This window comes from Brassica napus, chromosome C2, assembly GCF_020379485.1.
Source record: "Brassica napus cultivar Da-Ae chromosome C2, Da-Ae, whole genome shotgun sequence".
In the NCBI taxonomy this organism is placed as follows: domain Eukaryota; kingdom Viridiplantae; phylum Streptophyta; class Magnoliopsida; order Brassicales; family Brassicaceae; genus Brassica; species Brassica napus.
The window spans coordinates 23,858,316-23,870,234 of record NC_063445.1 but is presented as its reverse complement, the minus strand read 5'-3'; the positions used below and the strand labels follow the sequence as shown (position 1 = coordinate 23,870,234).

Sequence of the window (11,919 nt, the reverse complement as noted above, 5' to 3'; positions counted from 1 at the left end):
ACATCTGTATAAAACTATTAACTGGTAAATGTACGATGTAATTTCTCTTCACCATTTCCATTTTGGAAAGATATTATTTTAAGATACGATCTATATTTTTAAATTATACTAGAATACGATCCGCGTTAAACCACAGATTATGGTTTTTCGTTTTTAATTTACAAAATAATATTATTTCGTAAAATCGATAGCATATTCTGATTTCTATATTTTAGGATCAGTTACATGAAGTTAAGATTTGTAATCTAAAGAATGTAGATGGAAAATTGATATATAGAGAGCTCGAAATATAAGAAAAAAATCTTGGAAAAAAAATCTCACTTTTCAAATATAACAGATTAAAGAAAATTGAAAACCAAATTAAATTGTTAGTGGATATTTTGTTTGCAAGACATGTTAGTGTAGATTTAATCAAATCTATTCTTAATGTGATTAGAATATTCTGGATATAAGATTGTATTACAAAATACAATATATATATAAATGAACTGATTTATATCTAAACTATAACTTATAGCTAATCTTATATACGTGTATGAATTGTATGATGTGCTACGATAAACAAAAGACAAATTTATGATATGTAAAAGGTGAACTGGATCTAATCTTTACAAGATTCAAGCTTATATGCTGACAATATTTTGTTCGTAATGCCAAGTTAATACATGAAAAGTGTATCAAGTGGACAACAAGTTACTATATTATTTGGTAGAGTTTAGACTATGTGATGAAAGATGGACAAAATTTGATTAGATTAGATTTTGTTATGTTGCAGGTGGAGTTAGTGATGCGAAGAGAAGCAAGTACAATTTTGTATTGAAGAGAAGAGAAGCGCAGCAAACACAATCATACATACATACATACATACACTAAAAGGAGAATATACTTTTCAGGGAGGCCCTCCACATCGACAGATTAAATCGTCCAATAGGGTTGCGTGTTTCTTCCACGTCAGACACGGTTTGGGCTGTCTTTTTTTGATCCATAAATTGTACGGAATTGGGCTTCTTTTGTTAATCCATAATTTTTTTATTATTGGACTGGTCTGTTAACGAGCTACGCATTATGTTATTAGTTTTGAGAAACCTGAGTCTTAGAATGGACTTTGGTTAAAGAAAATCATTTTTATGGCCCAGTAGATCTCTTTGGTTTCGAAACGTTCTCTTCAATGGGAGTTAACTAATCCAAACACAAAGCGGCTGTTTGTGTTTCCATGAATCTGTTTCTCTTACTCTACCTCCACGTCTCCATCTTTACTATGTTAATCAATAGTGGATCACGTTCGTAACACCTCCTGCATTCCACTTTATATATACTCTATCTAAACAGATGAACCCTTTTTCTCTGATTAAGGATGGGCGGATTTCAGGAACATATTGGCTGAGATCCTTGAAGCATCAGGGCTTATGGTGTCGAATCAGGTTGGGATACTCTCTACTGGTGTTAACTAATAAGCTCTATGTTTCTCTCGGGTCTTATTCTCACTTCCTCTTGAAAACAGAAGCCTTTTGATGCAGAGGAACATCTGGTTGGACTTTCAGATGATGTGGGCGTTGGATTTATACCTGACCATGGTAACCAACCCTCCTCTTCTACAGTTGATCGAGCAACTGACTCGACATGCCAGGATGAAACCGGTGTTTCTAAGGTAATCAGAGCTGACCAGAAACGGTTCTTCTTGGATCTTGGGAATAATAACAGGGGCCATTTCCTGAGGATATCTGAGGTAAATCGTAGAAACATTTCTTCTTTGATGTTATTTAAACTCTCTTGAGAGCGTGGTTTTAAGCAACTCTCAATACATGAAAATATATAGGTGGCAGGTTCTGACAGGTCCTCGATGAGCTTGAATTGGTGAGCAAGACGTTGCAAGTGGAGCAAAAGCTATTCTACTTAGATCTCAAGGAGAATCCTCGCGGGAAGTACCTGAAGATATCAGAGAAGACGTCGGGTTCGAGGTCAACCATCATCGTTCCTTCCTCCGGCATCTCCTGGTTCCTCGATCTCTTCAATTACTACGTCCGACGAGCACGATAGCAAAGAGTTGCAGCTTGATTCCAAGGTTCCTTATTAACTCTGTCTCTGTCATCTCTCTTTCACTCTCTTATTCTACTGGCGTTGACCTTTTTGAGTTCTTTGTGATTTAGGTGTTTTACTTTGATACCACTATCCGTCGTCGGCAAACACCTCGAAATATCCGCCCGTGACTACCGCTCTTCGAACCAACCCTATGGTTTCAGCGGCTTTAACATCATGGCGATGCAAATCAGCAAGAAGAGGAAGGTGAGTTTCATTGTGTCCTTTTCTGTCCTCATTGATCTCCTTCGCGGAATCGTAGTTTGAATTGTATCTGTGTTGAGTTTCTGTAGTTTGTAACCGACGGTGTGTTCTTTGCTGAGTTGAATGGGGTGGTCTTGCCGTTGGCAAGTATAGTTTTTAATGCTTACTGCGAAATATTATTCATCAACTGATACTTGATTTTGCTCACATCCCAAAAGAGAGAGTGTGCTTAGTTTAGTTATCAAGCCATTTCCTTCATAGGGACAGTGGCAGTTTCTCTAAAGTTGTTGTGTAGTTTTCATTTCTCTTGCTGATTTTGGAATGATATTGTATTGTATAGGGCTTGATATGGTGTCTTGAGATTCGTCATGGAGAGTGGAGCTAAGGTGAGGTGTGTACACATCCCTTTTCTCTATTTTTTTTTATAATTTCTTCTCCATTTATTAAAGCAAACCTTCAGTTTAAGTAGTCAACAACCTTGGGATTCCTCTATCTAAGGTTCCGTGTTGAGCTTGCTGTGGATGACGGCAAAGATATCGGCTATGTTTGTTGTCTCTGATAAGGAGATGACATAGCTTACCAACAAAGAATTTGTTGTCCTTGCGCTTAAAGAGGTATTCTCATTTACCCACAAAACATTTACAGTTTGTTTGGCATTTTCACATGCACTACCAATGCCTCTGAAACTACTGCCCTACTACAGCTACCAAACGGGTGGAGAGGATGAGCTACTTCCCTTGAAGAGCTTACTGGCAAGGAGTGCGTTTCAGATCCATGTGACACTTTATAACTTCACACCCAACCACCGTACCTTCAGTGTCTCGACCATCACTGAAGATCTCATCATTGACAACCAGGCCGACGTTGTGTAATCTTGCTGGTGAATCTTTAGTTTTCCCAGCTTTTATTTATACATCACTTTCAGAGGCTGCTGAGAACATTCTTCCAAGCAGTGAAGGTGCCAGAGGATTAACTGCATCATCTTCGGGCGTGGCGGTTGTGGGAAAGAAGGTATGAATGGAATGTAGCGCAGCAAATCAACATATTAGCCCGCAAGTATTGAAAACACCCGCAAGCGCCACCGTAATGATAGGAAATTATTATTCATATCATCCCGTCAACCTCTGTTTCAGTGAGTAGTTTTTTAAATTGCTATCATCTTTGTTTCTCATTTAAAACTTTTTTTTTTTTGCCCCTGCAAGGTTTATCTCTTATGTAGTTTTCTTTGTCTTTTGAATTATTAAGGAAGCGTTATTAACGGATTTTCATAATTCAACATAATCTTAGGGGGATGTATTCAACCGAGAGTTTCAAGTGATTTATATTAAAATGACAAATCCACTGTTATTGAAACATGAATTTTAAAAACTCATTTAAAGTCCACTGTTATTGAATTTGACATTTCTTAAAGTACTTTGAAATCCACTGTTATTGAATATATTTTAAGTTGTGGAGTTTTAAAGTTTTCAGGTGATTTTAGGGTGTTTGGGTAGAATTTCTTAGTTAAAAAAATTAAAACCCAAATCCCATAGTTTTAGGTGATATTCTAGAGTAGTTTAACAAAAATTATTTAAATCTCTGCAACTTATTGAAATCATCTAAAACCCCACTAAAAATCAAATCACATTAAATGTTAAATTGAATACATCCCCCTTAATTCATTTAACTCGAACATGTTCACTAACAAACACAAAACTTAACCATTACTATATTTTCAAGCGAGCTTTATTTTAACAAGATAGTGAAAAATGGTACGTATGCATCCTCATAAGATCACATTTACGGAAAAAAAAACCTTGTGCATTTTAAGAGACTGGATACTGCTTGCCCATATATATAGCTATTTTAGAGTAATGTATCTTTAATTGTTTCCTCTAACAACCCAACTCGAAAAATAAAATATAAACATTCATGAAAATCACAATTAATAATTATTGAATGATAACTAATATTTTTGAAAAATATTGAACATAAACAACAAAATATAACCTAATAAATTTGCTAGAATTACCCCCCAAAATAATTGAATGGCATAAATTACATATGTAAAGCTATTGTATCTAATAAAATATCCACAATTTAGTCAGCTTCTTTTTCAATGAGTAAATAGATACAACATTGTAAATCAAAACCTATAGATTATTGACATCTTTAAAAATATACAAAGTACATTAGCAGATACAGGAAAACGAATGGAAGTACATGTTGTAACCATTTTAAAACTTAGAAATATACACATTTAAAACATGCCGCCAACGAATTACAATTATTAGAAGGATATAACGTCAAAAAATGTGACAAAAAGTTTTAAGCAAATAACATCAATCCCCTACACTATATTTGCGAAGTGATTTTGCCACATGTCAATTCTACAATCAATTTCACAAAACAAATATGACATGTCTATTGAAATTGATGAAATTGCATTGCATTTAATGTTAATTTATATTTTTGGTAAACTTTTTAAAATATGGTAATATCTCATATATGAATAAAACTATATTATGTAAATAAAATAGATTTTAGATTTTAAAGACTTCTAATTCAAGTAATATTACAAAATTCAAAATTTGTTTATTACAATTAATATTTTACCATTAGATATATTAAAATAATATTCTAGATCTATATTCAATTGTCAGTTTTCAACTATTACACGTAAAAAAATATTATTAAGTACGTTTTTTTTAAATTGAGTTTTATATTTTAAGTTGGTTATTGGATTACTTTTTCTTTTCGTTAATTTATTCGAGATGAGATTCCAATCTTTTAAACTAAGATAATTTATGTTTAATACATAATTATATTTTTAACATAACTTTAAAATCTCGGACTTGATTCTTCATATTTTATTAGTTAATTTTGTTACATATAATTGAGATACTTACTTCAAACTAAAAATATATTAAAAAAAATCAAATTTGAAACTTAGTTATAATATAATTTAATATAAAAAATTCACATAGAAATAAAAATGATAAATGTAACAAATTTAAATATATAGATAGAATTATTCTAAAATAACGTGATGCCTATTTAGAATCGGTACTGAAGACATATTATAAGCAGAGTCAATAATATTATTCACTTTGTGAATTGTGCTTCTATTAGCAGATAACCAAAGAATATGACACTGGTTTAGTTTTACTTTTATCTTACGATGTTGGTTCAGTTTAAGTAGCTTGGTTACATTTTATAGGTAGCATGTGATATTCTATAAGTCTATAACCTATTTATATTTATAAGGGTCCAAAACTTAAATGACAATTTTAAACAATAGATAAAAAATAGAATTCTAAATTAATAGATTAGATTTTCAGAATTTTAAATGTATATAATGATAAATAGTTCATTTTCATAGTTAAGCATGGGAAAAATAAGTTAAAACATAGTTAAAAAAAAACAAAATTGTTTTAAAAGTTCAATACAGTATTATATCTTTTGTTGCTTCTGAGACACCTCATAAGAAACCGATCTTTAATATGGATTGAGTAATTGTCAAAAACGCATCTATTATATAAAGAGAGACACGATTGAAGTTAGAGTTTCTCTGGTTAAAAATTATTGGCGAACAAAGTTATATTAGATGTGACGATGATGGAGTTTTAGATGTAACGATTATTTTCCACTAGCGGTCGGACTTTTATAACTAAAAAACTCAATTTCTAGTTTTTCATATGCTTATCATGCATGTTCTTATTACTAGAACTTTCGTTTCGTATGGTTGGTTGGTCATTATGCGGTTGCTTCTGAAACTAGTTGGATTCTTGGAGATTGCCAATCTAAACGTAATTAACATACAACATTAAAGAGGTAACTAGATTCTAATGGTATATTTTTTGTTTTACATTTTTTTAGGTCTTTTCAATTGGTAATTTAAATATAGATCTAATGGCATAAAGCATAATAAATAATATTTTAAATAATGATAAAGATAAAAAAAATAATAGTTGGATCATACTTTTATCAATGGGTCACACTGCTATTTTAATAGAATAGATCTATGTCACTTTCATTTGTTGTTATGTGTGATTTTAACATATAGGAGATGTTTGCCCAAAAAGAAGTATACGAGATGATTGCTTTTCCGTTTCGCTTAATTTTAGATCAATTTTTTTTTTTTAGAATAGACCTTATTCGATCTATCCTAAAAGTAAATAAACATATACCATAATAGAGATATCCGATATTCCGATGTCACCTAGATATTTTTGATGTGTGATTTTCAACATACTTATAAGAGATTATGGCTTCTTTCATTTCATTTCATTTCATTTCAGACAAAAACTTTGTTTTAGAATAGATTTATTCGAGCTAAGGATTGAAGTCTACCTCTAATATAATGTAAAAAATAAGCTACAGAAGATATTACTTCATTTAATTGCATAACAAAAGAACATTTATTAAAAGACCAAAAAAAACTTGTTCGGTTTTTGAATATTTGTCTCTACAGTTTCTCAACAAGAACATTGATATTTCACGAAACCCTTAAACAAAAATAAACCATTAGCATTTGACATAAAGATAAAAATTACTGGAAAATAAAAAAACTTATTAAATGGCTTTGTAGAAGGCTCACTCACCACAGAAATAAAAAACGAGTAAATTTAATTGTAACGTACTCGTGATCTCCAAAATCACATTTGATCCATATTTAGTTAATTATCTTCTAAAAGAAAACATATAGAAGTAGAAGAACGTCAGCATATTCGATACAAACAAATGAAACTTTATAACAATTAACTATTTTCATTTGCAATGTGACTAGGATTTTGGTGTTATAATGACGTAATCATGTCTACTTTTATAAAAAATACTCCATTTTTATCTATAAACATACAAAGAAATTTATGTACAATGAATATCGCAATCCTCTTTAATTAATTATAGCTAGATTACAAGTTAAAAGAAACATATAGAACCAGAAGGTCATCAGCATATTCGATCAAAGAAATGTAATCCTTAAAAAAATTACTTTTTCATTTTGCAATGTGACTTGGATTTTGATGTTGAAATGGCGCAATGATATCTACATATATAAAAACTCATTTTATCTATAAATATACGTTTATGTACGCAATAGGCCTGGAACTTTTATCCGAGATCCGGATTCGATCCGTGATCCGATCCGGATCCGATCCGAAAATCCGGATATCCGGAGAGGCCGAATCCGAATCCGGATAGTAAAATGTTGGATCCGTCAAAGCCGAATCCGGATCCGGATATCTTGATTTTTTAGTCCGGATATCCGGATCCGTAAATTTTATTAATAACTATTTCAAAAATAGTAATATCTATATATAAAAACTAATTTTATTTAATATATTTTCATTTTTATAATAGTATATATAAATTTTATGTAAATTTTGTAATATTATACATAGAAATAATTAAAAACATTATATATATTTTTATTTTTAAATTATTGTTAATATTTTATATATATTAATATTATTTTTTATTTATTTTAAGGATCCAAATCCGGATCCGGATATCCGCCGGATATTATAATTTTTAGAAGGATATCCGACACCCGGATATCCGCGAACCCCGGATCCGGATAAGGATAGTAAAATTATGGATCCGCCGGATAAGGATCCGGATCCGGATATCATAAAATTGTCCGGATATCCGATCCGTCCCAGGCCTAGTACGCAATCCTCTTTTTTAATTATAGTTAGATTACAATTTGTTTTGATTAAATTATTTATTTATTAGAAACCAAAAGAAAAATGTATCATCAGAATTTAGAAAAGTCTTCGGTTTCATATTTGGTTTTAAAAAGGAGTATAATATTATTTAATAAATAAAAAGTATCAGAGAGTGAGTGAAACAGAGAGAAAGAAAAGAAGCGTTTCGTCCTTTTTGTTTTCTTCTTCTGCTTCCATTAATCATACTCAGAAAGCTTTTTTTATTATAAGAACTCAGAAAGCGTTTCGTCCCTTTTAATATAAAAACTGAGAAAGCTTTGTTCATCTCTTTATTTCAGTTTCTCTGGAGACTTGTTTTCACCTAATTAGAACAAAATTCGAGCTTTCTCATTTTCTGTAGGCCTCTGAGATTGAAAATTTCGATATTTCGATAAACCCATAATCAGTTTCGTTCTTTGGTGTTTTTTGATATTCTTAAAAAGAAAAGAATCTTGGAATTGGGATATACTGAAGGTATTAAAAGGAAAGACAGTAATTTTGAGAAATATAAAGCTACCATATTTGTATCAATGAGAGAAGACCAGAACCATAAATATTAAATTTCCAAACTTTTGTGTGGACTGGATTAGGGATGAAGATCTGACATCAGAAATAGATTGAGACAAGAAGAAGAAAGAAGAAGAGCCATAATGTGGTGGTGGTGTTCTTCGGGAAAAGGTCGTTCTAATCTGGAGAGGTTTCTCTTAGGATTCACTCCTAAACCTCCTTCTTTCTCTCTTCCTCTGGTAATGTTCTTTCTTCTTTTTTTTTCTTAAAAATATTCTCTCTCTCTCTCTCTGGTAATGTTAATTCACAATTATATCATTTACAAAAACCATTTGAATTGGCTTTCTCCTCTTCGAAACTCGTCTATAATCAACAGAATTTCCAAATGGTCTTATTTAAAATTAATGTTGATGTATCAGACAACAACCTAGATTTGTAATATTTTAATGATTTTGTGTGAATTTTCAGTTGGAATTGGCTATAAGGACAATCATTGCATGGTCCATACATAGTCCATCACGGAAAAATAACTATGAAAAGTCTTTTCTTTTTAATGGTCACATCATTCTTGGATTATTGTATCACCACGTGGAAACGTGAGAAAGAATTTGTTTCACTGAAATAAACATTAATCCAATAGCTAAAGTGCTGAGCTTTGGTTTGAATCTTCTTGATGCTCCTTTGAATCTGTATCCGTCTTATTCAGTAATCATGGAATTTATGTTTAAAACCATACGATTACCTTGATCACATTGCATTATCAGCTTAACAGGGTGTAACTGATCTTTACTATTTTGTGGCAGCAACAGGGGAAAGAAGAGGAGACCGAGTATTTCACGCTTGGTGATCTTTGGGACTGTTATGATGAGCTAAGTGCTTATGGCTTTGGATCACAGGTTGATTTAAACAATGGTGAAACGGTTATGCAGTATTATGTCCCATATCTATCAGCCATCCAAATCCAAACTACCAAACCAGCTATGATGTCCAGGTTAAGTGATGATGCTTGATTCATTAACAATCAGTTGTCTTTGTAGTTTTGACAATGAAAGTGTTTAGTACAGGTCTATAGATGGTTGATGTGTTTGGTTTATTGGTTTATGTAATGACTGCTTTTATTTGGTGTTGCAGGAACCAGAATGAGGTGGTTGAATCTGAGAGTAGTGAGTGTTGGAGCGATAGTGAGAGCGAGAAGGTGATGTCAAGGTCAATGAGCAATGATTCGAGCAGAACATGGGATGATGTCTCTGATGATTCTGTTTATGATCCGGATGGCACACCGCTACTGCGAGATAGACTTGGTTACATTGAGTTTAAGTACATTGAAAGAGATCCTCCTTACAAGCGGGTTCCCTTAACCGACAAGGTTCTCTTCTCTCCATTGTTCTCTTATTAACCACACTCTCCTCTTAAGGAAGTACATTGATTCTTCTTTAGATAAACGAATTGGCTGAGAAGTATCCTGGATTGATGACCTTAAGGAGTGTAGATATATCTCCTGCAAGTTGGATGGCTGTTGCGTGGTAAGCAATCAATCATCAGTTAATACAAACCCTTGAGCTATGGGACTGATAAGCGTGATGGTTTGGTGTATTAGGTATCCGATATATCACATCCCAACCTGCAAGAACGAGAAAGATTTAAAGACAGGCTTCTTAACTTACCATACTTTATCTTCTTCTTTTCAAGGTACGTTTGATCACTTCTTAGTGAAGTAAACAACAAGCATCATTTCTGGTTCTTTAACGGTTTCATGAGCTGCAGATAATGTGGTGGTGGGAGATCAAGAAGAGATAGAGTGTTGTGAAGAATCTCTCATGAACAAGAGAATCCCACTGCCTCCATTTGGTTTAGCTACTTACAAAATGCAAGGAGACCTCTGGGGAAAGACAGGGTTTGATCAGGACCGGTTGGTTTATCTTCAAAGTGCTGCGGATTCATGGTTGAAACAGCTGAATGTTGATCACCATGACTTTAACTTCTTCATGAACTCCAGCTTTTAAGAACCTTGAACTGTTCTTTGCTGTTTTAAGCTCCCTCTTTTGTTGTTGTTGTCTGGCTTGTTGTGTTGTTTTAAGTAGCAACCGCCATTGCTGAGTTGTTACTTCTGTTGCAAGTCATGGGAGTTACTTTGAAGAAAACAATTTGTTTCCTTTCTTTTTAGGTGTTGAGGCGATAAGAAAACAAAAATAATGATTTCGTACTTGAGTAAGACAATGTAAATGAAGTTCTTTACTCTTCTCTTTATTTTATTTCTGTTTTTTTTTTTGTCCTTAATTGATCTGTGAATAGAGCCTGTTTATTTATAGAGGACTCTGTTTTGTACTTTCTGTCTAAATATATAACACAAATCATTCTCTTTCTTGTATGTCGGTAAGATAGGAAGAAGACAACACACTTTTTGGTAGATTTTACGTGTACTTTTTGATTTTTGTTTGTTCTCTAGATTTTTTATTTATTTAAAGTTCAATGTTGGATGAAGATGTTTTTTTTCTTTACCATGTGAATTTGCATTGTATGGTTACTTTTGCTTTGTTCTTTCAGTAACTTACGGAAGACGTGACTCAAGAGTCGATATCTTCTGACTCATTCTTTAACGAATGAAGACTTGGGTGCGATTGGAACTTCAAAAGGATTAGGTCAAGTAAAAAGTTGAAACAATCAAAATTTTTGTTCAACGACATTAATAACAGAGAAGCTACTTGGTTATGCAATAGTGACCATAAATAATCAGTGATGTTTTATTGTTTGAACCGGTGAAAAGTCTTTGTATTCAATATTTTTCTCTTGAAGAAATTTTGTGAAATAAATTGAAATGAATTTGCATTTTTCTATGTACAACTTTAGATTTGAAATAAAAGATCTAATCCAATAACTTGGCATTATATTTGTGGAGTTTTTATATTTAGGGGTTTGAAATTAATGTATATAGATTTTCATGTACACATACTCTAACAAAATCTAAACTGAAAACCAATTAAAATATATTAAATTTGATTACCAATCCTAATTTGGTATAAATGGAACTAAAATTTCAAAACACACAGACGTCACAAATGAATTGAAATTAGTAAACAAAATTCCTATTTCACAATTATATTTCATTCTTTTTCAAAAAAAAAAAATCCTATTTCACAATTATATATTTAATTTAAATTATTATTTTGTCCAACAACCACATTGCTTTCTACAATATTTTTTTTTTTCCAAAATTTTCATGACTTTTTGAATAATATCTTGTCATTTAAGATGATTTTTTGATTTTTTTTTGCCATCAATAATTTTTTAATTTTTTTTAAATTGTTTTTTGATAGTGGTGTTATTATTGAAGAAATAATTCATTTTTTTTTGAAAAATATTGTTTTTAAAATATCCTGTTGGTTATGGACCAAAAAATAATCATAATAAAATATCTTATTGGTTATTGACCCAAAAAAAAAAA

General features: G+C 31.8%; 1 protein-coding gene across 4 annotated transcripts; it reads left to right on the top strand.

Moving 5' to 3' along the window:
• The first annotated feature begins 8,085 nt into the window (after positions 1-8,085).
• Positions 8,086-10,729, top strand: BNACNNG50270D. Of its 4 annotated transcripts, none has more exons than XM_048748595.1 (7): positions 8,087-8,444; positions 8,561-8,716; positions 9,287-9,468; positions 9,609-9,843; positions 9,915-10,000; positions 10,075-10,166; positions 10,242-10,729. In XM_048748595.1, the coding sequence occupies exons 2-7, from the start codon at positions 8,621-8,623 to the stop codon at positions 10,478-10,480; spliced, it is 930 nt and encodes a 309-aa protein (XP_048604552.1). In that variant the 5' UTR covers positions 8,087-8,444; positions 8,561-8,620; the 3' UTR covers positions 10,481-10,729. The 4 variants fall into 4 exon arrangements, with proteins under 4 accessions (XP_013676604.1, XP_048604552.1, XP_022551878.1 ...); XM_013821149.3 differs by having other exon boundaries at positions 8,089-8,444; positions 9,281-9,468; XM_013821150.3 differs by having other exon boundaries at positions 8,086-8,716.
• Positions 10,730-11,919: the final 1,190 nt, after the last annotated feature.